The sequence below is a fragment of the Rhinolophus sinicus genome, linkage group LG12, assembly GCF_036562045.2.
Source record: "Rhinolophus sinicus isolate RSC01 linkage group LG12, ASM3656204v1, whole genome shotgun sequence".
Lineage (NCBI taxonomy): Eukaryota > Metazoa > Chordata > Mammalia > Chiroptera > Rhinolophidae > Rhinolophus > Rhinolophus sinicus.
In genome coordinates, this window is record NC_133761.1 from 67751590 (window position 1) to 67776733 (window position 25144).

Here is a 25144-nt window from a genome sequence, read left to right on the forward strand (position 1 = left end):
GCGTGGGTCGTTTGCCAAAGCTGCTGCAGCCCGGGGTCACTGAGGCCAGTCCTGCCCCTTGACCCTTCTGCTTCTGTGGCTTGGTGACCCCCGTGTTCACAGGGGTCGTCACGGCATCCCAGCATGGCAGGCACTGCTGTGTCGCTGTGACGTGCCCAGAAGTGATTGCTTGGTGCCGTCTCCTCTAACTAGGAAAGGCCACCCCTGCTGTCCTTTGCTTCTGGTCACAGAAGTCGTCGTTTTGGCAAAATAACTCAGCTTGGAAATTAGCCTGGAAGATGCGCCTTTGTCTTGTCTTCTGGGTGTCGCGTCCTCTGTTTCTCTACCTTCTGCTTTGTAACACTAACTTCCATGCGGGGAAGGGCACCCAGGCACCGCTGAGCCCTTCCCTTCCTCAAAGGAAGACTGACAGTGGCCCCACCCAGACCTGTCACCGCCTCTGCAGAGAGTGGACCCGGTGGGGCGTAGGTGTGCGGTCAGCGTCTAGGATACCCACTCGGGCTCAGGGTTTAACCTACTGGCATGTGACCCTCCTTGTGACACTCTGAGGGGGAGGTGATTGTCCCCATTTTACAGATGAGCAACTGAGACCTAGAGAGATTAATGGTTGGCCTGAGTCTCAGGCAGTAGGTGTGTTAGTCTGGATGGAAGCCAGGTCTCTGGACGTTGGGGACAGGGCTCCCTCCACGCCCCACGCCCCCTACAAGCTTCCAATTCCGGTCATAACAGTGGTGATCGAGATAACAGCAGATGGTCGGCCACAGAAGCCAACAACAGTCGCCACGCGATGGGCGTCTTCCTAAGTCCCCACTGTGAGCCCACGCCCATCAGGTGTGTATTCTGCCAACAACCCTGGGAGATACGCAATGCCGTTCGCCTCTTACAGCTGAGAAGACTGAAGCTCGAAGAGGTCATGTGGTCGGATGGGTCACTGATGGAGGACTGAGCAGAGCGGAGATCCAGACCCGCGGTGATGAGGCCCAAGCTCTTTCCACGTGCCGCGGAGTCTTCCTGTAGAATTTCCCACTCTGATATTTAGGACTTGCTTTTTGTCTGAATCTCCACAGTGTAAACACAGCTATGAAAACACATTGATGTGTGTTTGTTTTGCTTTGTTGCTTTGAGGGAGGGCATCAGCAAACACGCAGTGACCCAGCCCTGGCACGTTCTCGCGTTTCCAGTTTTTCTCTTTACCCTGGTCCTGTCTCTGCTTCTCTCCGGTGCCTTTGTGTCCCCCCAGGGTGTTTCTCTCCTTTCCCACCTGCCCTCATCATCCTTTCTGCCCCTTTAGACCTCAGTAGCCAATCCGGTACCTCCGGCATCTCGTTGCCAGGCAACAGGCTTCCTACCTGCCTCCTTATGTTAGATTCTCCATGACAACAAGTATTGTCAAAAGAAAGAGAGAAAAGTTCGGGGGTGGGAGGTGGAGGAGGAGGGGAGACCCTGTATTTCAGGACGTGCCTGCAGTTTTTCTGACTGTAACTTGCTCAGGGTCCCCAGAGGGTGTCACAAACCTCATGAGATAACAGGACATGAGACCGACAGTATCCGTGTGGGCATGTGCGTCCTGGCTCAGGGACATGCATGCGAGGGCCAAAGATGAGAGCCACCGGCAACTTTGCTTAGGCAGAGTGGGGCTGGGCCACGTGGTCACTTTCTGTGGGTCAGTTCAGGCCGCGGAGGAGAGGGTTTTTCAGTGGGACGTGGGAAGAGGAATATCTGAGCAGCGCCAAGTCTGAAGCAAGCAACATTTAGGGAAGGGTTCAGGCCAGGGACAGGAATGAGGGAAGAGGGGGTGTCATTCCAAGACTTCGGGTGTGTGTGAGCCCTGTGAGGTTTCCCGGGTCCGGCCGGCTCCGGGCGGCAGTGCTGTCCACCTCCCTCTACAGCCCCTTCCTGCTCCAAAGGCCTGGAGGAAGCCTGCAGGGGAAGTGGGAAAGGGGGCGGGGAAGGAAGTGGGGACAGCACTGGATTTCCAGGTGCTGGGCTGGTGATCACAGAGGGGACCCTGGCTCTTTCAGCCACAGTCCCTCCTAGGATGGGGAAGTTGGTGACAGGCTCAGAAACGGGAGGACTGAAAAGAAAGGGAAGGAAGCTGAGCAGTTCGCGTACCTGGGAACTGCCTTCCTGGACCTGTGGCCTGGGACCAACCAGGACCCTCAGGAAGGTGAGGACCTTCGTATTGCAAAACGTCCTCTCCTGGGGGCAAGGCTGCTCTCCTGAGGGTCCTGGCTGCTGGGGGCTGTGGGGGCTGTGTTACTCAAGCTGGAGTGTGTGAAGGACCCCTCCGCCCAGTGCCTGGCACTTACAGGGACCCCCGACCCCCCCATTTCTCTGGCACTTTCTTTGGTGGCACTGCCATGTACCCCGAGGCTGTCGTAAGGCCAGCGGACATTCTGTTGTCCTGGTCACACATTCTCCCCAAACCTGAAGCAGAAGGACGACAAAAGTGCCGGTTCCCCTACATGGTGGTCTTCGTGGACAGAGAGCGCCTCCAGGCCCCAAACTTAACGTGTGAAGTAGAGGGCCGTGCTGGCCTCCTCCGCATCCTGGGAGGACAGCAGGGGCTGCTGCCGGGGGGCCACCTACACATGCTTGGCTGTGCCTTAGCCCCCCCCTTGGACTGACTGCTCATCACTGTCAGAGACCTTGGTGTGTGTTCCCAGGGAGGCCCAGGGGCTGAGAAGGAAGCAGTGAGCCAGGCCCTGTGGGGGAGGGGAGGGGAGCAAGCTGGTCAAGTCTGTGAACACAGCCTGCAACGTGCAACCCACAGTCCAGAGCTTCTCCCCTTGGACCCCACACTTCCGCTTCTAAGAATGGAGCCGGAGGCTGTAATTGGAGGCACGTTTGCACGTTCACCGCACATTACCCAGAAGGGTGGGAAATTGGACGTGACCTAAATGGCTGGTGGTTGTGGGGAGGTTAGGTCATTTGTGCCTATGTATCCACATAGTAGTTTGTTATCTGGTAACGAGCTTTTGCAAAAGTTTTGGAGATGTTTTAAATGCTGAACCCATATTAATAGTGAAAAGATATAAAGCGTGTGAACAGTATAATCATGATTTTATCATCTGTGGATGACTGGGGAGTGAGCGCCTGGAAGGAACTGAAACCCTTCCACATGGTAACCGCAGCCAGTAGGTTTACAGCTGGTAGGTGTGTTCGTCTTTACGTGTGTCTAGATTTTCCAGGTGTTTGTAATGAACGTGTTATTGTTTTTAGAATAAGAACTACCCTTGTGCTCCTGTGCTAAGCATCTTACATTGAGTGTGTGTCCCCCCCAAAATTCATGTTGAAATCCTAACCCCAAGGTGACGGTGTTTGGAGCTGAGGCCTGTGGGAGGTGATCGGGTTGGAGGCCAGAGCCCTAAGGAGTGGGACCAGTGTCCTTATAAAGGGACCCAGAGACCTCCCTGCCTCTTGGGCCATGTGAGGACACAGCAGGGTGATGGCCAGGAAGCAGGCCCTCAGCTGACGTCTTATCTGCCGGGGCCTTGGTCGTGGACTGCCAGCCTCCGGAACTGTGAGAAATCAATATCTGTGGTTTAGAAGCCACAGCCTATGGTAAAGTAGCCCAAATGGCTGAGACACGTTTCATTGTGACAGCGGCTCTGGGGTGGAGGGCCCCTCGTTTTCAAATGCAACAACCAGAGCTTGGACGGTTTAAGTAACGTCCCAAAGCCATATAGTTTGCACTAGCAGAACCAGACTCTGAAGAGCACCCCAGAAATGATACAGGAAGTGGGAGAGGGCTGGGTGAGTGGTGCTGACCCCCGTGGCTTGTGGTCTAAATGAGCAAAGGCCATTGTGTGCCACTTGAGGTGGCCCTGAGCTCTGCTTGCTGGGCAGCCCTTCCAGGAAGAGGGGACCCTGCTCAGGGGAGTTACAGGGCAGGGACCGAGTGACCTCTGGGTGTGGCTGCATTTCTGGCCAGCACATTGGGAGAGGAGGCAGGTCTCCAAGCGCTCACCTGTCCTCCTCTGGTGTCTGGCAGAGTCTGCGCCTTGGAAGCTGTGCTCTGGGCCTCACGGCTCACGGGGCTCTTTCTCTGAGATTGGGGTCAGTGGGGAGAGGGGCGGCCTCTCTCCTGCAGCCTGGCACCAGGGCCACGGGCAGCAGCCAGGCCTGGCCTCTCCTCTGTACGTGGTTCCCATACAAATGTGCTTCACACAGGGGTGGGGAGGGGGTCCTGGCTTGGCCGCCCGGTACCGCAGGAGTGGGGGCCCTGCAGGAGTTTAGCTTGGCTCGGACAGACGCTGGAGGAGCCAGCCGGACGGGGGAGCTGGCTCTGCTGGAGACACAGGCAGCTGATTCCTCTGCAGAGCTCTGGAATGAGATGGGCAGTAGGCTGGAGTTCTCGCTGGTGCTGGAACTGCGGCCCATTGTCCAGACGGTGAAGCTAAGGGCTAAGGTGGACTCACTCGGGGAGATGCTCGGCCCTGGGCTCCATCCAGCGGTCAGACTCCTGGGCTGCTCTGGGCTGTTGGGCCTGCCAGCAGCTCCCAGCTCTGCCCCTGCCCCCAGCCCACCCCCACCCCTCGCGGGAAGGTGGAGCTTACAGCTGTGTAGCCAGCCTGATGTGTCCTTAGCTCAGCGGGTGGTCTGGCTCTGCACCTCACAGCCCGTCTCGCAGATGGGTTTGCAGTCAGACGGAGAGTCCAGCCCTCCACATGCCAGGACGTGCTGTTCCAGGCAGGACACCAGCCCACACGCTGCAAGTGGCCCAGCCTCTGAGCTGAAGTCTTCAAGACCAGTCCAGAACCCCCAGACCTCTCCGTGCCCCAGCCCGGGAGCCCTGGACTTTGGGACCTGGGAAGTATGTGGACTTGTTGAGAGACTTCTCCTTCATCTGCCTGGCTGGAAAAACCATCCCTGAAAAAACACTGGAGGACTTACGTGAGGGAGAAAAATAATAATAAAGTGTCAGAAAGATGGAGCTGACAGGTCTGCTGGGAGACGTGGCCACCTGGCCAGCTGCCTGGGGGGCTCCACAGGCTCCAGTTCCTTTCTCTGCAATGAGGCCCCCCCCAAGGCCCCACTTACTGCTGCCTCGCCCCATCCGTCAGCCCCAGGGCCCGTCTGGAATCTAAGCTCAGGAAGCCAGACCTCCAGGAGGCCTGGCCTGCAGGAAGTGACTAGGGAGAGAAGTGAGGTGCGGCAGGGCCTGTCCCCAAGGGGGCCTGGGCCTCGTGCCCTGTGGTGGAGAACTCCAGGCTCCTGTCTGCTTCACAGGAGGGCACACTGCATACTGGGAACACCCAGGGGCCGGCACAGGCTGCCTGGGCTTCCGGCCGCTCAGCTTCCTGGGAGGTACTTACGATTGAGGCCTGCAGCCCCCTGTGATTTGTGGGGCAGTGTTAAGCTATTGATTTTCATTAACACTAAATCATTTCTCTTGGCTAATTGACATGGAACCATGGAGACTGACTGCGGAGCCGTTTATGTGGATCAAATCAGTGAAAAATGACAGTCTGCTGACACAGCACAGCCGTCTTCAGCTGGGCGGCTCTGGGACCCCTCCCTGAGCTCAAAACTCACTTCTCTGTCAGAGGCCAGAGGCTGGGAGAAGCAACCCCCCAGAATAAAGAACCAGGAAGTCACCTTGATTCTTAGCAGAGAGGATGGAGGTTAGACGTTTGAAAGAACTTCCAGAGAGACGGGTGAAGGATTCTGGGAGAAGTGGTGGAGGGGTGCGAGGTGCCTCCCTTCTGTGGAGGTTGTTTGAGGTCACCTCTGTCCTGCCTGTCTGTCTGGACTCGGCCAGAATGGACATGGGGCTGGGCAACAGTGATGGAGTTTCTGTGGGCGTGCCAGGTCTGGGCGGTGCAGCATCTGGCAGCTGTCCTGGGGAGGGGCTGGTCTGGGCAGGTGGCATCTGGGCACCGGCTTGATTATTTACTGCAAATGCCGGAACTGACCTCTCTGCCATCACCTGAGATTCTCACAGCCAGTCCCACCTTTCGTCTGTCAGAGCAGGCTGCCATGAGGCCAGGAAAATGAGTGGTCTGCAGTGTGAAGTCTAAAGGGACCCTGGGGGTGTTGGCAGAGCCCTGGGCTCTGGGAACAAGGAGGATGAGCTGTGTGCCATCACCCGTGGACAGTCTCACTCCCCATTCTGAGCCAGGAGCCAGCCAGGCAGGCGCTGGGAGAACCCATCTCCTGCCAGGTCCAGGCCAGCTGACCCTGTGTCCTCTGCTTCCTGCCAAGGCCCAGGCCCCCACCCTGTCCTCCCCTGCCAAGGCCCAGGCCCAGCTGAAAGGCCCAAAGCCAGGGTCCACGGGCCAAGAGCTTGCAGCAGGGGGGCGACTTTCAGTCCCACCCACACCTCAGACCTCCCTCATCTGTCCTGAGAGACTGGAAGAAATCAGAGGCTGGACAAGAAGGAGGAACATTGGGTAAATGGCTGTTGCGGTCCTGCCCTCAGCCCTGGGAGCTGCCCCGTCTTGGGGTCGTATGTGGAGGGGAGGCCGTGTGTCGGGGGAGGGGTGGAAGGAACTGGACCGGGAGTCCCCTCAGGCACCACCACTGCTCAGCGCTCTGGCTGGGGACAGGTTGCTTCCTCTTGGCCCAGAGATGTCCTCAAGTGCCCTGTCCCTCGTCCCCAGCTCCAGTGTGAGCTGTAGGAGGTCCATAGCCACACATGTTGAATGACAGTTGTGTGGATCCCTTTCTCCAGGAAGCTTGGAGCACCTGAGATGGACAAGGGTGGGAGGAGCCAGAGGCCCTCTGTGGGGTCTCTGGGCTGGCTGGGAATTGGGCCAAAGGACAGGGTCAGCAAGGGACAGGAGGACGGGCAGAAGCTAGAGGGGTGTGTGTATGTGTGAGCATGTGTATATGTGTCTGCGTGTGTCAGTGTGTGGACATGGGTGGGTGTGAGCGAGTGGATGTAAGACTGTGTGTGAGTGTGTGTTACTATATATGTGGTATTTTTCTGAGGGTGCAGCAGCACGGGCCACCTGTTGGCTGTGACATCAGAGGACACAGCCCTGTTCCTGAGGTAGTTCATCCTCCAGGGAGCGGACGAGGCCTCCAACCAGAGTGGGGCCCCCACTGGGGCTCGGCTGTGGGAGGAACGGCTCCGGGTTTCCAGGACAAAGGACAGGGCGCAGCAGGTGGAGTAGAAAGCTCTTGGGGACGCCTGTCTGTGGCGTCTGGATCCCGGAAGGTCGTCTGTCGCCGTCCTACCTCTGAGTGGGTCTTGCGGAAGCCGACCTTGGGCTGTCCGGAGGTCACCTGACCTCTTCCTAACCCATGCCGCGGTTAATTTGGGGAACCTGTTTGACTGTGTTTACCCACCCTGATCCATCCCCGTGCAAACTGGCTGTCCTATTCATGCTGAGATAGAAACTAGACGTGCAGGTTAGAGATGAGACGCTCTGCTGACAACGGCCGTGTTATTCTGACTGGGACACGTGACAAAAGGTGCGCGTGGGAAATTTGGGTCAGACAGACGAGATGAGTGCTGTGCTCCTGGCCTGTCTGACTTCATAGTAAAAACCTTCCTTCAGTGATTCTTATGGGCCAGGCTCTGTCTGCAGTGATATTCGTATAATAACATGCAATCCTTAGGACAGCCCTGTGAGGAGGCGTTATTATTGTCCCCGTTTTGGAGCTGAGGAAACAGACCAGGGGGGTTAAGTAACTTGCTTGGGACCACAGCTGGGAAGCAGCCAGTGCAAGCTAGATTTGCCCTGGGGGGTGCGGTGGGGGTGTCAATGGGGGGCTCCAACTGGAGACCCGTATTCTAACCACCACGGAGCAGTGTCACCTCAGTGCTGGAGTCCAGGGACACCCCAGTGCTCTAACATGAGTGACTTTCCTACTTCCCTCACCTCCTGAGAGGCCAGGTTTGCCTCCCTATTGGAAAGCTGCTGAACAAGGCACCAGGCAAGATACCTGATTTGCCCCAATTCACTCAGCCCACGAGGGAACCATGGGACCTAGCACCCATGAGTCCCACCTCCCAGACTTTTTCGTTTTCTTTCTTTCTTCAAATGTTTAAAAAGCACATCCAGCCTCTTGATGCTGCAGGAACCACGTTCTGACCTTTTGAAATGGGCCCCCTGACCGCCTGCAGGCGATGCAGACGCGGCCCCTTTAATGCGCCGCTGCAGGGAGCTGTCCCGTCAGCACCACCGCCGCCGCGGCGGGCGGGCGCCTCAAGGGCAGAAAGGGCAGCGGAGGGAGGGCCGGGCGGGACCTGCAGCCGCGGGGGACTGCCCCTTCCGTGCCCGCCTTCCGTGCCCGCACCACACCCTGGTCCCCTGTTCTTGAGGGAGCTGGCGCTTAAGCGCTCACCTCCTTCTGAGCTGGAGGAAAATATGTAGGGGTCCCACACGCTTCCTGGCTCCGGGTGTGCAGAGCCCTGAGCCAGTGGCTTGCACTTGTCCTGGTGGAGCCTGGGCCAGATGACTCACTGGCTGAAAGGTCGGGGAGGCCTGGATGCAGGCTGTCGGGTCAGCAGCAAGCACTGGCCGGAGCCAGGGTGTCTGGGTCCCACCCGGCTCTGCCACTGACTCGCTGTGTGAGCAGGAGCCAGCTCCTTAGCCTCTCTGCGTCGGTGTCCCTGCCTGTGAAGTGGGGATGACAATACTAGCACCGCCTTGCAGGGCCAGTGCAGGTGGAGAGGGCAGAGCACACGGCCTGGTGCCTCAGCAAACGAGCTGACACGGAACAAAGCCCCAGGGGTGAATGAGAGCCCACAGTCAGGATACAGGACCGAGGGGTGTGGGCCGGGGATGCTGCAGTGGCTCAGTGGTCTCAGGCCCTTCTCACGGGGGCTCAGCTCCTTAGCTCAGCTGCTCAGTGTGTGGCCCAGCTCTGTGCTGGCGGCCAGGGTCAGCTGCTCAGGGCCCACAGGAGCCTTTGAGCAGGCCCACACTCGGCATTGCCAGAGATGCATGTAACTGACCGTCAGTGGGTTGGCCAATGGAAGGAAGACGACCACATGAACATACCCTCACCTCTGCTGGGGAAGGACTCTGACAACCGCCCTGAGGCCAGGCTGAGGCCTGGTGTTCTCTTCTTAAGACGCCCCATGTCTCCACCAGACTAGTTTCTAGATTTTATCGTATCCTCATTTTACAGACCGGGCATGGAGAGTCAAGTAATTTACTCAAATTCTCACAGCTGGCATGCTGGGGCTGGGGACAGGGCAGGGTGCCCTGCATGGGAGGCCGTGATTCAGTGTGTGGCCTGGTGGGTGGGCAGGGAGTGGCATGAGATGGACGGGGAGGAAGTAGGGGTCAGGCCAGCCTCCGACATGGCCCTGTGGGTCTCGTTGGTGGGCAGCTGCTGGAGCAGTGGAGGCAAGCTGTGTGGTTCCTCTCTGCTGGGGGAGGTGGGGGTGCTTCAGTTCCTCCAATAATGGTATCAAGTCATCAAACGACAAATTAGAGGAAAGGAGGAGGGGTCATAGCATTCCTCTGTCTTGTGGAAATTATTCCATCTGTCAGGAACACAGTCCTATGAGCCCCAACCCTCACAGTCAGCTCAAGCTGTGGTTCTGTAAACCCACCAATCTCGAGGGTCCTACTGACTTCTTACAGTTGAGCTTGTCAGCGGTCTGGAACCACAGAGTCTAGGTCAGGGGAAGGTCAGCAGCAGCCATAAACCATATCGCGTGTTGCTGGCAGCTTTCTCCATGGCACGAAAGGGGACATTGCCGTGGCCTCAGGTGGACCGGCTGTGCTCTCGTGGGCTTTTCTCTGTCCAGATGTCCTTCATCTCAATTTCCACCCGGTGCCAGTTTACCCTTCAGGAGTCAACTGGAGCGTTTTCTTCGCACATAAACGGTCGCGCCCATCAGTCCCCTCGGGCACACTTCTACAGCTGGCAGTGTTCCCACAGTAACGTGTGACGGCCAGCAGCCTGATGTTACAATTTCCTAAAAGATGATAAATTTGATGACAACAAATGATAACACTTAATTTGCATCTCCTCAATTTTAATGAAGTCTTTTGTTTTTGTTGTGTTTTATCTAATTATATTATTTTGTGAATTTCTTGGTCAAGTCTTTTGCTCTTTCTTCTATGGGGTCTGCTTTTTACTGATTCGGTTGAGCTCCCGGTATCTGAAGGTATTCACTCCTCGTCTCTCACATAGGTTGCAAGTATTTTTATAGTTTATTGATGGCTTGCACCCTTTGAAAGAGCTGTTTTGTCCACACAGAGATTTTACTGTTTATGCACTCAGATCTATCTGTGTTTTTCTTCATGATGTCTGCCTTTGATATGGTGCTTGTAAAGACCTTTCCCGGAACAAAATATGGAAACATTCATGCACGTGTTCTGCAAATTCTTTTATGGTTGCATTTTCTACATTTAACTCTTTCATCTGTCTGGAATTGATTGCTCAAGTCTTTGTAAACTGCTTCAAATTCCCTTTGAAATGAAAGTGATTAACAGATCAATTTGTCCATTAATTAACGTGGTGGGAGAGGAAGGTGGCTGAGGAGATGCTGAAGATACAGGAGAGAGATGCGATAATTGATGGATAGGAGTCTGGAAGGGAAGCGCCTGGGTGCCGGGGGCAGGGGTGCGCAGGGGGGTCTGCCTGTGTCTAAAGGTGGGACACACAGTCTCTGAGACTAGAGGAATGGGTGGCAGAGGTCAGCTTTCTGGGTCAGAAGATGGGTCGGGAATGGGTGAGAGAGGAAGACTGTGAGCCAGGTGCCCAAATGTCCAGTGACTGAGGGGTGGGGGCTTGTGGAGAAACCAGGAGAGATGGCATCCGTGCGGAGGGCCAGCGAATGGTACGAGCCAGGTGGCAGGAATGGTGGCCGGTGTGGGGCTGAGGTGGGTATTTACAAGTTTACGATTTGCGGGATTGTGGTTGGCTGCCCCACCTTTTGGGCCAGTGGGGTCTGGAAGATTCCACTCCCCTGGGGGAGAGCCAGGTGCCAGGTGACGTGGCGAGTGGAAGGGAAGGGCAGAGAAAAGCCTGGGGCAGAAGGCAGATGGCTTACCACGGACACTCTAGAACCAGGAGAGACCTGAGAGGGAAGGGGCTGTCCTGCTGAATGGACAGGAGCAGAGACAAGGGGAGTGAGTGAACCCCGTTTGTCCAGCGCATTACACTCCCAAAGCACTTTCACCCACGTTTGCACGTGGCCCTTACAGCCTCATTTCCAAGCGGAGGAAAGGGGGGTGCCCTGAGTCAGGCTGGGAGCCCCGGAGTCTGATGCCAAGCCTGGTGCTGGGGCGTCTGTGCCCCCAAAGTCACCGCTGTGCAGCAGGGGCCTGAAGCTGGGCCAATGCCTAATGGTCTTCTCTCTCCTCTCTCTCCAGGGCAGCCTCGCTGACCATGAACGGGATGGCCAATGTGAACTCTGCCAGTCGGCCCCATTATGTCTCCTCCATCCCAGTGCCACGAGCTGCCTCCCAGACCCGGATTCACACCCCGGGCGCCTCTCCCCAGCTGCGGCCGCGCCAGGCTGGCCTGGCCCTGAGCCCGCAGCGAGCGGCCTCCCCCAGGCTGGGCACAGCCGCAGGCCCGCCCAGCAGCTCCTCTCCTAAGGCCTCCCGGGGCCGAGGCTCCCCCAAGGCTGCCGGCGCAGTAAGGGAGTCGGCTGAGGGTGCTGACAGCCTCTCCAGCGCTCCATGGAGCAGTCCCAGGGCAGCCCCCAAAGCAGCCATGTCCAGCCGGGCTGGGCCCAGAAGAGGAGGGGACGCATGGGGCTCCCAGGGAAGGAAGAAGGTGGCCCGGGAAGGGATTCCAGTCCGCCAGCCTCGGGGCAGGAGCCCGCCCCAGCCGAACTCCAGCTCTCATGGAGAAACCCACATCCCAGGGGCTCCTGAAGGTCAAAAGGCTCCTGACTGTCCCGGAAAAGATCAGAGAGACAAAGGCCACAGAGCTTCCGGGGTGCCCAGGCCTTTGGAGCCTGAGGCAGGGGTGGCCTCAGGGACACCGTCCCCAGCCTGCAGTCCCGTGCAGAGCACACGTCCGTCCCCAGCCCAGGGGACCATCAGCTTCTCCTCGGGCCATCAGCAGAGCCAGCCTGTCACAGCCACCGTGGCCCCCTTCCAGTACAGGTGAGTGGGGGACCCCGGGACAAGCCCAAAGCGGGGAGCACCCTTGATACTGAGTGGCTGGTGGGGACCAGAGGACCCAGAGTATGAATGGGAGAAGTTAGGCAGGGGAGGCCTACAGACGGGGGTTCGAGAGCTGATGGGATTGGGAACATATAAAGGGAACCGGATCCAAGCTCTGGTGTTTCTCAACTCTCGGGACTCCAGAACAGTCCGAGGCTCATAAGGAGGGTACCCCTAAAATGTCCATTTCCCCTGCTCTCTGGGAAGTGAGGAGGCTGCATCAGGGTGCTGGGGAGCCTGAAGCAGTTAGATAGGTCTGTCGGTAGGTAGGTAGGTAGATAGGTGGGTAGGTGGTTGGGTAGCTGGTTGGGTAGGTGGGTGGGTGGGTAAGTGGGTAGGTAGGTGGGTAAGTCAGTAGGTAGGTGGGGGGGGGTAGGTAGGGAAGTCAGTAGGTAAGTAGGTAGGTGGGTAGGTCATTAGGCCAGTAGGCAGGTTGATAGGGAGGTCGTCTGCTCCGCTCATCTGGGACAGTCACCTCACTGCACTGTCGTGGGCTCTGGCCCTGAGTCCCTGGGAGTGAGATCTTAACTCTTCCTGCTTGGCCTGCCCTAATGCCTATGTCTGTCTGTCTGTCTGTTCATCTGTTGCTGCCTCTCCCTCCACTTACCATGTTGCTTTGTACATATCGGTTGCTGTGCCTGGCATTCTAAGGATAGTACGTAATGCTTCTTAAATGGTCATACGGGGCAGCCACCATTGGACCTCAGTGTGGTCAGCAAGCAGGTCTCTCCAGCTTCCTTCAGACGTGGCGAGTTGAGTGCCTAGCAAAACAGACCCTTCAGTCAACTATGCTTTTCCAATAAAAATAGAACTCTTTACTTAATGACCACATTAAGTAAACTAAATTTTCATTACTGAGTATTCCAGAGTCTAGAAATGCCCCAATGCAAATCAAATACCTTCCTGACTTCCTGGGCTTTTCCAATGCAAATGGAAGATAAACTCTCACATTTTGGGTAGAAAAGCTTGTCTGTGTTCCCTGGACACTGGGACCGCTGGGGCGTCACAGCGCCTGGGGAGAGGTGGGAACCACGGGGAGTCTGAGCTGCCAGGAGAAGCGACAGTGTGACTGGGTGTCTGGGAAACCGAAGGCACTCGCGCCACTAGTGTTCGGGCCCCGGGGTCCAGGACAAGGACGTTAGTGGCCCACACTACAGTCTCTGCATTCAGGACTCATTGAGAGTCGTCCGTTACAGACACCCCATTTTAAAAGAACACTGATGCACAGAAACACCTTTAAAGAAACACTGCAGATTGGTGAGGGATCCAAAAAAGGTGTCATAAGAATGACTAAAGCACCACCAAACCAGTATTACAAGTAATGCTAAAGGGACTTCCTTAAGAAGCAGAAAAAAATATGGTTAATAAATGGCAATAATTACATATCTATCAACAATTGCTTTAATGTAAATGGAGTAAATGTTGCAATCAAAGGACATAGGGTGGCTGAATGGATAAGAAAACAAGACCCTTCCACATGCTGCCTACATGAGACCCACTTCAGGTCGAAAGACACACACAGATGGAAAGTAAAGAGATGGAAAAAGGTATTTCATGAAGATGGAAACAAACAAACATAAAGAAAGCTGGGGTAGTAATACTTATATTGGACAAAATAGACTTTAAAACAAAGGCTATAACAAGAGACAAAGAAGGACCTGTCATCCTACTTCTGGGTATTTATCTAAAGAAACCCAAAACGCTCCTTCAAAAAGCTGTATGCACCCCTCTGTTCACTGCCGCCCTATTTACAGCAGTGAAGATATGGAAGCAACCTAAGAGCGCATCAGTAGACAACGGGACAAAGAAGAGGTGGCTCGTCTATACAATGGGGTATCCCTCGGCCATTAAAAAGAATGAAATCTTACCATTTGCAACAACGTGGATGGACCTAGCGGACATTATGCTGAATGCAACAAGTCAGACTGAGAAAGACAAATACCACATGATCTCACTTATATGTGGAATCGAGAGAATAGAATAAATGAGCAAACAAAACAGAAACAGACTCATAGATACAGAGAACAAACTGATGCTTGCCAGATGGGAGGGGGTTTGGGGACAGGGTGAAAAAGGTGAAGGGAGTAAGAAGTACGATTGTCAATTATAAAAATAGTCACGGGGATGTAAAGCAAAGCGTAGGGAATATACGCAATGATATTGTCCTAACTACGTACAGTGCCAGGAGGGTACTAGTCGTATTGGGGGCAATCACTTCTTAAATGATATAAACATCTAACCACTATGCTGTACACCTGAAACTAATATAATATTGAATGTCAACTGTAGTTGAAAAATAAAAAAATATTTCAAAAAATAAAGAAGATTAAAGGAACTGAGCTGTTTGCTTTGGAGAAGGAAAGTTTGGAGAGGGCCTGAGAGCTGTTTTCAGATATTTGAAGGGCTGTCGTGCTGTGAGATGAGTTAGGTTTACTTGGTGCAGCTCCAAGGACCGGAGTCGGCCTCGTGGTGGCCAGAAATTAGCTTGAGACAGATCGTCCGAAGGACCCGTGAGGCCGCGAGCTTCCCGTCACTGCGAGAACCCTGCTGACTCCAGGACCAGAGGACATCTGACCCGGCGTCTCTGCCTCCCAAGCCTGTTTTCTGACTGCCCAGTGAGCAACTTGGTCCTGTTCCCAAGAAGCAGCCCTGTGTCCCCGTGACCCGTGCACCGCAGGTTCTCGAGGAAGTGCAGACGCGGGGCGCACCTTCCCCGCAGTCTTCCCGTCTGGTTAGCAAACGCTTTATGGTGACTCCGGGGTCTGCTCCTGCCTAACGCCCTTCACGTGGAGTTAAGTCTTTGGGAAAGGGTGTCCGGCATTAAACGGGGTGTTCCATCCTCTACCCTGCAGGTTCCCGGCCACATCTGGAAGCTGACCTTTTCCAGCAAGGTCAGAGCTTCTTCCTCTGAGCATTTCAGTGCGGCCGACAGCACCACTCAGCAGACACTGGAACCTCAGAGGGGGCTCCTTTCAGGCCCCGGGTTAGGGTTACATGTAGGGTCACGGTTTGGGCAAGGACCAAGGATACCCAAGGTGCTGCAGGCAGGGGGCGGGAGCCCAGCATAGCCTGCAGGGCCTGGAGCTGCTGCCATGGGCAGCTCTGCCAACGGCCAGGTTGGGCCACCCCGCGAGTTCCAAGCCAAGGAGGTGCCATCTGCTCCCTCGAAGCCACAGACATGCTGCTTTCGTGGAAGTCTGCTCTGCATCCCAGCACCTGGGCAGAATGTCAGCTGCTCCCCGCCCATCCCCAGTCTGGCGTCTCCAGCCTGGTCATCCTGACCTGATTCTCCAGGAAGTGCGTCTGTCAGCCACCTTTTCCCGGCCCACCTCCTGTCAAGGGTCTGGCACAGTCCTTCCTGTGACCTCCTGCCTCTCCTCTGACCCCTGACCCAGCCACCGCCCCCCTCTGGATACTCTGCTCCTTGGACCCAGAGAGGCGTAAATGCCCCTCGGTTGGGACCCACGAAATCTTCAGCCTCGTGCCCTCTGCTGTCCTGGAAAACAGCCGGGCAGCGTCACTCGCACTGGTGCTGCCCTTTCTAGGTGTTTTTCTCCCTGGCAGCTCTCGCCTCCCTCCCTCTGCTGGCTGCTGGCGGATCCACTTCAATGAGGAGGGTCCAGTCCATGGAGTCAGGGCTGCTGGGTTGCTGGTTTTGTTCTGTCTGGTTCAGCCTCCAGCCAACTTCCAGCACAGACGCTACTGTCCACTCAAGCTGGGCAGGGAGGGGCAGTGTGGAGGCAGGACGACCTAAAAGGGCAGAGCCCACTGAGGCTGAGAGGTGCAGGCCGCCTTCTCGGAGCCCCTGCCCATCGGCCCAACCCCCTCCCGCCCTTGTGTCACCACAGTGACCATGTCACCCACGGCAGCAAACCAGGCCTGTTTCGAACACTGGTTATGCCCACGTGGCCTGCGTCCAACTCCAACTGTGCTTGCTCTTTACGTGCGTGCTTATGCGTTACGCAGAATTCTCTCTCCCTGGTAGAATGTCCTCTTACTTTCTCCCCAGCACGTTGCCTCTCTTACTTCAGACACTCAGGTCTATGCTCATTTCTTCCAAGAAACCAACCTTAGACTGTCAAACCGATATGGACCTCACAGAGGTCACAATGTCCACCCCACGATGGAAATGAGACCCCGAGCGGGGAGAGGTCTGCTCTGCATTGCACAGAGAGTTAATAGCAGAGCTGAGCCCAGAGCCCCAGCCATCTAGGTGCTGAAGATAGAAAACTGGAGGGAGGCATCGCAGAGCACTGGAGACTCGCAGGTCCCCCCCCCCCCAGAGCCCTCCCAGGACCAGCGTCTGCACCCCCAGCCCTGCCCCGCCCCCCCCAGCCCTAGCCCTGCTCTCCCCTCTTGCTCAGATGCCAAAGCACCATTTAGCTGGAGGACAGGATGGGGCGGGCCAGCTCCCAGAGCCCAGGGTAATTGCCTGTAATGAAAGCTCCCAGCCTTTGTTCCCGGGAGGAGGGAGGGAGCGGCCCTGCTCAGAGGTCTGTGTGCTTGGGAGCCGGTGCCCAGGACCCCACCCTTCCTTCCTGCTGCCACCACTGGCCCAGCCCGGACTTATCCTCCTGGGAGTCACTGGCCCGAGCTGGGCCTACCCCTCCTTCTCCGATCTGCTTGCTGACTAGGCCAGGAGGCCTGTGTGTCCCCTCAGCTCTCACAGGAGTCAGTGACCTCAGCTCAGGGGGAGTCTCCCTGCGTGTGTGCACGTGGCTCTGATCTGTGCACAGCCCCGGAGCAGTGATCGGGCCTGAGAGCCCATGCCCTGCAGGCGATGCCCGCTCATGGGATTGGGGCGACTGGCCTCAGGCGTCTGTGCCCGTGGGGGCTCCCCCCATACTCCCCACCCCAGCTTTCCCCTCAGGTTTGCTGCCTCCTGGCGTGTACATACTCTGTGCCCATCAGGGAGGCCTGAGCATTTGGGTGCAGGCACTGGCAGAGGAGAAGCACCAAGCTCTGCGGGGTTTCCTCAGCCCCAGGCAGGGGTTCCGAGGCCACGAGTGACCAACCAGCCTTCTCTGTCCCGCAGGTTGCAGACAGACCAGGAGCCCGGCCCACTCCCCCAGGCCAGCTGGGCCATGGACGACTACTTTAGCCCCAGTGGTGGGACTGAGGACAGCTTGTCCTGCATGGGTAAGTGGTCCCGGGGATGGACTTGCTCCTGGGGACGGGAGGCCCCGGCCCACCTGATGACCAGGTCCATCTGTCACGACTGGGCATCAGCTGTGAATTGCACTTTGAGCTGTGGCCATTCTTGGTTCAACCCAGAGCTGGTCCTACAGGTGCAGGAACACTTCGAGGTCAGGGTAGCAGAGAGGCCGGTGGGTGCTGTGTTTACCCAGCGCTCAGGGTGCGGGAGCCTCCGAGGCCATGACAGACAGTGTAAGTTGGGAGTGTGACAGCCCAGAGCCAGGTTGCAAGCAAAGCCCAGATTACCAGTGAAGGTGCTGGGGGCCAGGCCTACAGGCCACAGCCACCTGGCCAGCGGCCTGGCATCTGCTTCCTCTCCCAGGACCACCTTTCCTGTGGCATCTGAGTCCTAGCAGATCATGTGATGTGTAGCCTCAGGAACCAGAGTGTGAGACTCACCCGAAAACAGTGATATTCTGTGAGGGCACAGACACTGCGTGTCCCCAGGCCGGTCCCTGGCCCATGGCAGGTGCCCGTCGGTGTCTCTGAATGAATCAATGATGAATGCATGCGTGTAGCTGCCGTAGAACCTACCGTAGATTCTAAGCTCTTAGCTGGGCATGAGGTGTGTGCTGCTTTTCTTGCAGCATTACAGACATGTCTGGAGGACAGCTGTGAAATGCACCGGAGGTCTGTGACACTCCACACTGCAGGGAGCAGCTCTGTCCTCTCGTTCCCCAGACAAAGGGACACTTGTACTAGGAAAGACATAAACTTGCTTTTGGCAAACCCGAGATGGTCACCGCTTCAGGTCAGTGCCCTGCTCCAGTGGGCAAATCTGGGCAGGGAAAACAGCCTGACCCAGATGGCACTGGCCACTGCTGGTGTGCCACCTGCCTTGTCCACTGCTGGGCAGGCAGCCGCGTGTCCCTCCATCCTTTGGAGCTGTCTTCGGGCCTGGTCTCCAGCTGGGACTTAGAGCCACTGTGACCTGGAAACACAGCAGCCACAGTCACTCTTCCCTGGCAAGCTGTGGGGAGGAAGACTGCAGGGTGGGGACTGGGCATTGAAACAGTGAACCACCACCTCCCACAATAAGTAGACACGCAGGGGAAACGGGGCATGGCAGGGGACAAAAGGAAACCAAATTTCACTGGCACTGAAAGACCATCAGATTAGAATGTGGTAACCAGGAAACTATGTCTCTATTTTTACACTTGCAGTTTTGTGAGTGTAATGGCTTCCTTATGTGTGCGCCACATGGCTTGAGCTAGTGATGCATGCCACCTAACCGGACTCGCGTCCGTGATTGTCATCCGATGAGTCGGAGAGAGGACTTCTCATGTGTGCTGCAGACAGGCGCTAGGAACCCCCATGTTTGTCAGCTGCAAGACCACCCTCACCTGGATCTGAGAGTGTGGGTCACGCTGTGGGACAGAGTGCAGGAACTGGGGAGGTGGCTTCCTCAAGGCCTCTGGGGACAGGGACAGGTTCACATGCTGCCTCTGCTCTGGCCCTGGTCAGGCGGTGTGGTGACCCATCAGGGCGAAGGATACACCCCGCTCTCTGACCAGTGGGATGGGGCGGTTTGGGGTCTGCTCTTCCTTTGTAGGGCGCCTGTAGTCTTCTGAACTTGGAGAAAGCAGAGGCGAGAGGAAGAGAGGAGACAAGGCTTCCATTTAAGCCCTGCTCCCTCTACCCCTGAACTTCACTCAGGGCTTGATATTCATTCATTCATTCATTCATTCATTCATTCATTCAGTCAGTCAGTCAGTCAGTCAGTCAGTCAGTCACCAAACCGTCACTGGGTACCTGCCTTGTGCCAGCACCTTGCTAGACACTGGGATAAAAAATGAGTAAGATTGACCTGCCCTCAAGGAGTTCAGTGTCAGGGTTCATCCAGCTGCTCTAGAGAATCTGTTGGCCCCAAAAAAACTACCCAGTGACCGCCCTTGTCAGAACTGACAGGGCAGCACGGGGGGGGGACCCTGGGCTTATTCCCCCACTTTGTAGAAGGAGAACGGGGTGCTTTGGAGAGTTCTGTGTCATAGACTGACACTGATATTATTCACAGAGCCCGCTCAGTTATTTCACAACTATTGATCATGTCATTTCTATGTCACTTTGTGGACATGGGGCCGGTCTGCTTTCTTCTGTAGCTCAGACATCCCCCAATGGTCTGTGAGCTCATCTCGGCCTCTGCCCGGACTCCCCCAGCCCAGCTGGTTGTACTGGTCACTCCTGCTGAGACCCCCTTGGGTGCCAGCAGTGCACAGCAGTGCACAGGCCACCATCAGAGCTCAATTTGGGAAGCCCAAGGAAGCCAGGATTGACATGTTGGCGTGGTGTGCCCACATGTGTGAGGCCGTGTGCGGAGGGACCGGGAAAGATTGCCCGAGGTTGACACAGACTGTTAATGAAGGGACTTGCCTCATCATGACATGTGTAGGGGGAACAGCCTCTTCCCTGCCGTGCAGAGAGCAGGAGGCCGTGTGGAGTGTGCCTCAGGCGGCAGTCGCTTGCTTTTCTCCTGCTTTCTTCTCCCTTGTTCAGCGGACTCCATCTTTAAGCCACAGTTCAGTTTCTGGTGTCTTGTGGATTTGGGGGGCTGCCTAGTGTCTCCATTCTGAGAAGCCTGCGTCCCGGGGAGTGTGCATCCCAGGGAGCGTCTGGGCTTGTGGGGAGCTCCGGGAGCATCAGGCCAAACCCCAGTATCCCCGCTGCAAACAGCCCGTGATCAAAGAACGCAGGAAGCCAGAGTGCTAACAAAATTTACGCCATTATGTCTGCATTTTTCACGGGGAGAGGTGTGGCTCGGAAGGGAACCATGGCTCCTTCAAGACGGCCTAATTCGTTAGCAGGTGACCCCTGCCTTCTGGCGCCCCAAATGCTAAATGACCAAATGGCAACAATGATCTTCGTTTATAGAACATTCCCTCAACCCGAGCAAGCCCCAGGATGTCACCTGTGTGGTTTTATGCTGAGTTCACACCACCATCCTCTCTGCCCTTGGGGACCTCGGGGACTTCGGGCTGAGCTGAGCTTGGAGAGAGGATTTACAGACAGTTGACGAGACAACACAGACCACATTCCAGGGTGGATGGCTTTGTGTGATCTCAGGACCTGTCCTTATTGGTGGGACCCTCAGAGCTTCAGGTAGTTACCCAGGGAGCTGTGGGGCAGCCAGAAATCTCAGCCACGGGAGGAGGAAGGAACCTGATCTAGATGCGAAACGCACCACTGTCCCTCTTGACCAGGGCACAGAAGCCTCCCCTCAAGTGTCACCCTGAAGGCCTGGCCTGGCAGGTCCTTGCCCTGCCCCTGGGCAAAGGGCAGCCAGTCCTGTGGGTAACTTGCAAAGCCCAGGGCATGTCGGAGCTGGCAGGGGCTTCAGTGCCAGGAGTGGCTGCCCCATGCCACTCACATCCAAGGCGTTAGGCCCTCCCGTGGGCCCCACTAAATGGGCAGAAACGAGTGCAGTGGTTCTGAGATAAGAGGATTAGGGTTCCTGCTGAGAGACTTCCCCCCACAAGGAGGCTGCCAGCAGGGCTTACATGGAAGGAGCTCTGGGTAGAGGCCATTGAAGAGAGTGAGGTGACAAGGACGCAATGACCAGGAAAATGAAGTGTTGGGAATGACCCCCAGTCGTAATATTTGTCCTTCCGAGTCCTGCAAAGCGGAAGGAATCAAAACCTCCTTCCTGTGAGTGGCTGGCGGGCGGGGGAGCCCGGCTTCCAAGGGAGCTGGAGATCATTAAAGGGTCAGGGCAGACGGAGGGTCCCAGACTCTGGGGGAGGGGAGGACAGAGAAAGGCTAGGTTGTCCCTTCTTCAAGATCCTGCCACCTCCACCAGGGCTGGCGAAAGAAATGGGTGTGTTTTGTGGTGACGATGGAGGCGGGCAGATGGTGCAGGAGGGGCACTCAGCACCCTGGCAGGGGAGGGAGAGTGGACCTAACGTCCATGGTGAGTCCAGGGGCAGGAGCGGGGCTAGCTCACTGCACCCGTCCTGCTGAGAACCTGGTTTCCATGGAGGCAGGAAGGGGCACAGAGGCCCGTGGGATGGGGCTGGGTGACAGGGACGTCCTCATGGGGTGTGCAGCTCCACCCACCCCGCCAGTGAATGTTCTTAACGTTTGCACAGCCGTTTTTATATGCCAAGTAATTGCCAGTGATTATTCTATTAAAATTCATTGCGGTATGAACCCATGGCCTACCCCCGTTAAGTTCAACGCCTCGTTTAAAATCCTAACAAAAACTCGAATAAAGCGCCCAGGTGCCAAATGAGTGCAGCCAGTGAATGTCTTTCCCTCCAGATGGGAGGAAGGCCAGGTTCTGTCCCCAGCTGGCTCAGGGTCAGGTGGTGACAGGCTCTCCTTATGTGCTGTTGTCTGCTCAGAACCATGCATCTCCACAGACACGTGGACGTGTTCACAACACAAGACTTACATCTGACGGTTGGTTTTATGGACCTTCTGAATCCAGTCTGAACTGATTCAGAAGCCCCGCTCTGCCATGGTGACGTCATTGCAGGCCTGGCCAGAAACCTCAGGTTGGGACCTTGTGTGTTTCCGCATCAGGTTTTTGGGTTTCCTTGGCCCACGTTGAGGTAACAGGATTCATCACAAGTGGGTCAGTGTTGAGTAAGATTAGCATTGAGGTTGCACTTGGCATTGTGACTCAGTGACCTTACAGTGACCAACTCTGCGTGGACGTGGAGGGTTGGATTTGACACTAGGTGTGCCCATATGGGCACTTAACATGTCACCACCCACCACGTGGGCACAGCCGCAGCACACTCTGCCCTCCTCTTCCCTGCCTGGGGTTCCCCATCACATGCCAGCAGTTACCATGACAACCGCTCTGGGCTGGTCCAGGTGTAAGGAGGTGCACCTGGGTGGTGCAGAGGTCCTCTGGGCCCAGTGTGCAGTGGAGCCCCCAGCAGGTGTGTGTGTGGGGGACAGTTGCCATGGCAACACACGCCAAGCACATATGGGAGACATCTAGACTCCTTACCCTGGCGTCTTTATTAGCTTGAGGGACAGGGGGATCTGATTTTAAACGAGTGTCGTTTCAGACAGAGTCCCCTAGATACGGTGTTTTCCTCCTGCTGTAAATCCATAAGCAGAGGGATTAGGTTCTCCACCCCCCACTTCCGCCTAGTTTCTGACCTGCCAAAGTGCAGAGAATACAAGTATTCCCTTACGGCCATCCAGCAAGGCAGGAAGAGAACCAGGACCCCAAGAGTCCAGAATAGGGAAGTGCCCGGGGGGTCCTAGGCTTGTCGGGACTGCCGGGGCCCTGGGAGTGACGAGGACCCCAGTACAGAGGAAACCACAGGCTATGCCCAGAGGAGAGGCCCCACACCCCTGTCCCCAGCTACGGATTTCGTGGGCCTGTCTCAGCGTGACAGTGAGGTGCAGTGCCGTGCAAACCCCGGTGCAGTGGGGCCTCAGCAGGACAGGCTGGGGGGCTTCTGCCCACATACACTCCCCCTCCAGGACCCGCCCTCCTCCCTCTGCTTGGGAGTTCCACACTTGTTGGGGTCACAAGCAGTTGTTAAGCCAGTCCCCAGAAACAGCTGCCTAGTGACCGCATGGTCACGGGGAGTCAGATTCTGACCCCGCCAGCAGCCTGCTGGGTGAACATGGGCGTGTTTCTCTTACAACGAGGACATACGTAATCCCTACTTCATAGGGTCTGTGAAGTGATGCCTGTGCCCGTGGCTAAGGGGGCCCCTGACCAGAGTTGGTGGCAGTAGTTGATTGGCAAGCACTGGGTAGCCCTGACCAACCAGCGTAGGGAGGTGCCTTCATCCGTCCGTCCGTCCGGGCTGCTCTACCAAAGAGACCACAGACCAGGCGGCTTAAACAACTGACCTTTACTTCTCACAGTTCTGGGGGCTACAAGTCTAGGATCAAGGGGCCGGCCCAATGCCCTCCCTCCAAATATCATCACATTGGATCAGAGCTTCCACATATGAACTTGGGGGAGACACAAACATGCAGTCTGTATCAAGGGGCTTGCAAGTCGGCTAGAAGGAGGGGATATGTCCCCAGAGCATAACCAGGCCGTGTGGCCATGTGGCCCCTGACAGTGATCCATAGGTGGGAAGGTGAAGGTCAGTGTGGAGTAGTTAGGGAATGCTTCCTGGAGGAGGAGGCCCTGACGCTGGGCCTTGAATGGTGAATGGGACTTGAATTCACATAAGAGAAGCCATTCAGGAGAAGGGCAGGGGTGGGGTTAGCCTGGGCTACAGGGAAGGGAGGGGTGAAGGCCTGAGGCTGTGTGTGGGTCAGCACTGGCCTCTATGGCCACCAGATAGGGCGCATGGCACAGTCCTTACCTGGGAAGCCACCAGGTCATCAAGCCACAGACACACTCCCCGTGGGAGGCCATGGGGCTCTGACTTTCACAGGAGAAGGAAGGTCTGAGCACCTGGCAGTCCTGGGCCGTCTCCTCAGTGCCTCCCATCCATCAGGGGCCCCTGCCAAGGGAGTGAGACCTCGTGTTCCAGCCCTGGGTCAGAGCAGGAGCCAAAACTCAGCCCTCAGTCAGACCTCCCAGCCCTGGGCCAGTCCTCCGGGCTCAGCTCGGCCCTCTGAGGTGTCCCTCAGCCACATTCCCACTGACCCCGGGTCACTTAGCCCAGAGCGCCCAGCTCTCAAGGGAGGACGTGTGTCCCTCCCATCCTGGGAGCCCTGTCCTGCAGCTGGGGACACTGTCCTGGGCTCTGTCCTACCACCTCTTGTGACCAGAGATGCCTTGTTCTTATCTCAGGCCTGGTCTCTGCCCCTCCCTTTTCACCCCCTGGGCAGGCTTGGCCTGCTGCATCCTGGCCTGCTGGGTAGAGGCCAGGGGGATGGGTCCAGCTGCCTGAGCTCCCAGGAATGCGTTGTGGGTTAGAATTTCTCAGCGTTTCCACCCTCCCGGAAGGAAGCGCTCCCCGAGACAGCTGGGCCCGGAGGCAGCTCTGAGGCCCCTGACCCCTGGCCCCACTCCCGGCCTTCGGTTTGCTGAGTCTCATTTTCCCCGTAAGACAGGCAGGCAGCAGACCTCTTCTGAGCCCACACACCTGGCCTTGCGGCAGAAGAAAAATCCCCAACCTCTGAGCTCAGGGTGCCTCCTGGGACCAGACAGGCAGAGCCGGGCCCTGCAGAGTCCACAGAATGTCTCAGTAGTCGGTGCCCTGGCAAAGCAAAGGTGGTGACGAGGCTGGGGGGACCTGAGTGGGTCAATGTGGGCCGGCTTCCTGGACGAGGCCCCAGAGGGGTGGGCAAGCTGGTGTGTCCGTGGGCCCCTTTCCTTCTTTAGGTGGCAGTGGCGGGAGCTCAAGTTCCTGTTGGGACTGCTGCATGTGCCTGGGAGCCTGAGGATACCTTGCCCACTCTTGTCCGTCTCCCAGAGGTGTAGGGAGACTTCTTCCACACCTCCAAGCAGAGCAGAGACATGGGCAGGAGAGGGTCCCAGCAGTGATGTGCCCCAAGGTCATTGCCCGAAAAAACAGGAGCTTCCCTCAAAGGGACCAAGAGGGGTCCCTGCTGGCCTCCGTGCAGCCCAGGGCTGCAGAGAAGGCATCGCAGGGACGGCATCCCAGAGCCTGCCTTCCCTTCCAGCACGCCAGCTGCACTGTCTCACCGCGGGGTTCTGGGAGGTCAGCGCTGTTTACGATCCCCCACACATCTGCTCTGAGTCACGCATTCATTCATTTACTCAATCGTCATTCACCAAGTATTCTTGAGAGCCCACTGGGTACAAAGCGGCCTGCTGGGTTCTGAGAAGAAGCCCATCACCAGTAGACCAACCAAAGATGGAAACACAAATGACTGGGTGCAGAGTGCTGGCCACGGATGTTAGCGGACGACTCAAGTGGCCACAGGGACCTTGTCCGAGTCAGGGAAGGCGTCCTCGACGAGGT

The 25144-nt window shown here is 56.7% G+C and overlaps 1 protein-coding gene across 5 annotated transcripts in view; it reads left to right on the forward strand.

The window, feature by feature from the left end:
- Nucleotides 1-25144, forward strand: part of NAV1 (neuron navigator 1) — a 188124-nt gene that overhangs the window by 40910 nt on the left and 122070 nt on the right. For all 5 annotated transcript variants that reach the window (XM_019750858.2, XM_074317113.1, XM_074317114.1 and 2 more), the window contains 2 exons: nucleotides 11289-12032; nucleotides 17128-17231. In XM_019750858.2, the coding sequence (XP_019606417.2) occupies nucleotides 11305-12032; nucleotides 17128-17231 (832 nt within the window). In that variant the 5' untranslated portion in view covers nucleotides 11289-11304. Of the gene's footprint in view, nucleotides 1-11288; nucleotides 12033-17127; nucleotides 17232-25144 lie in introns of those variants that run through there.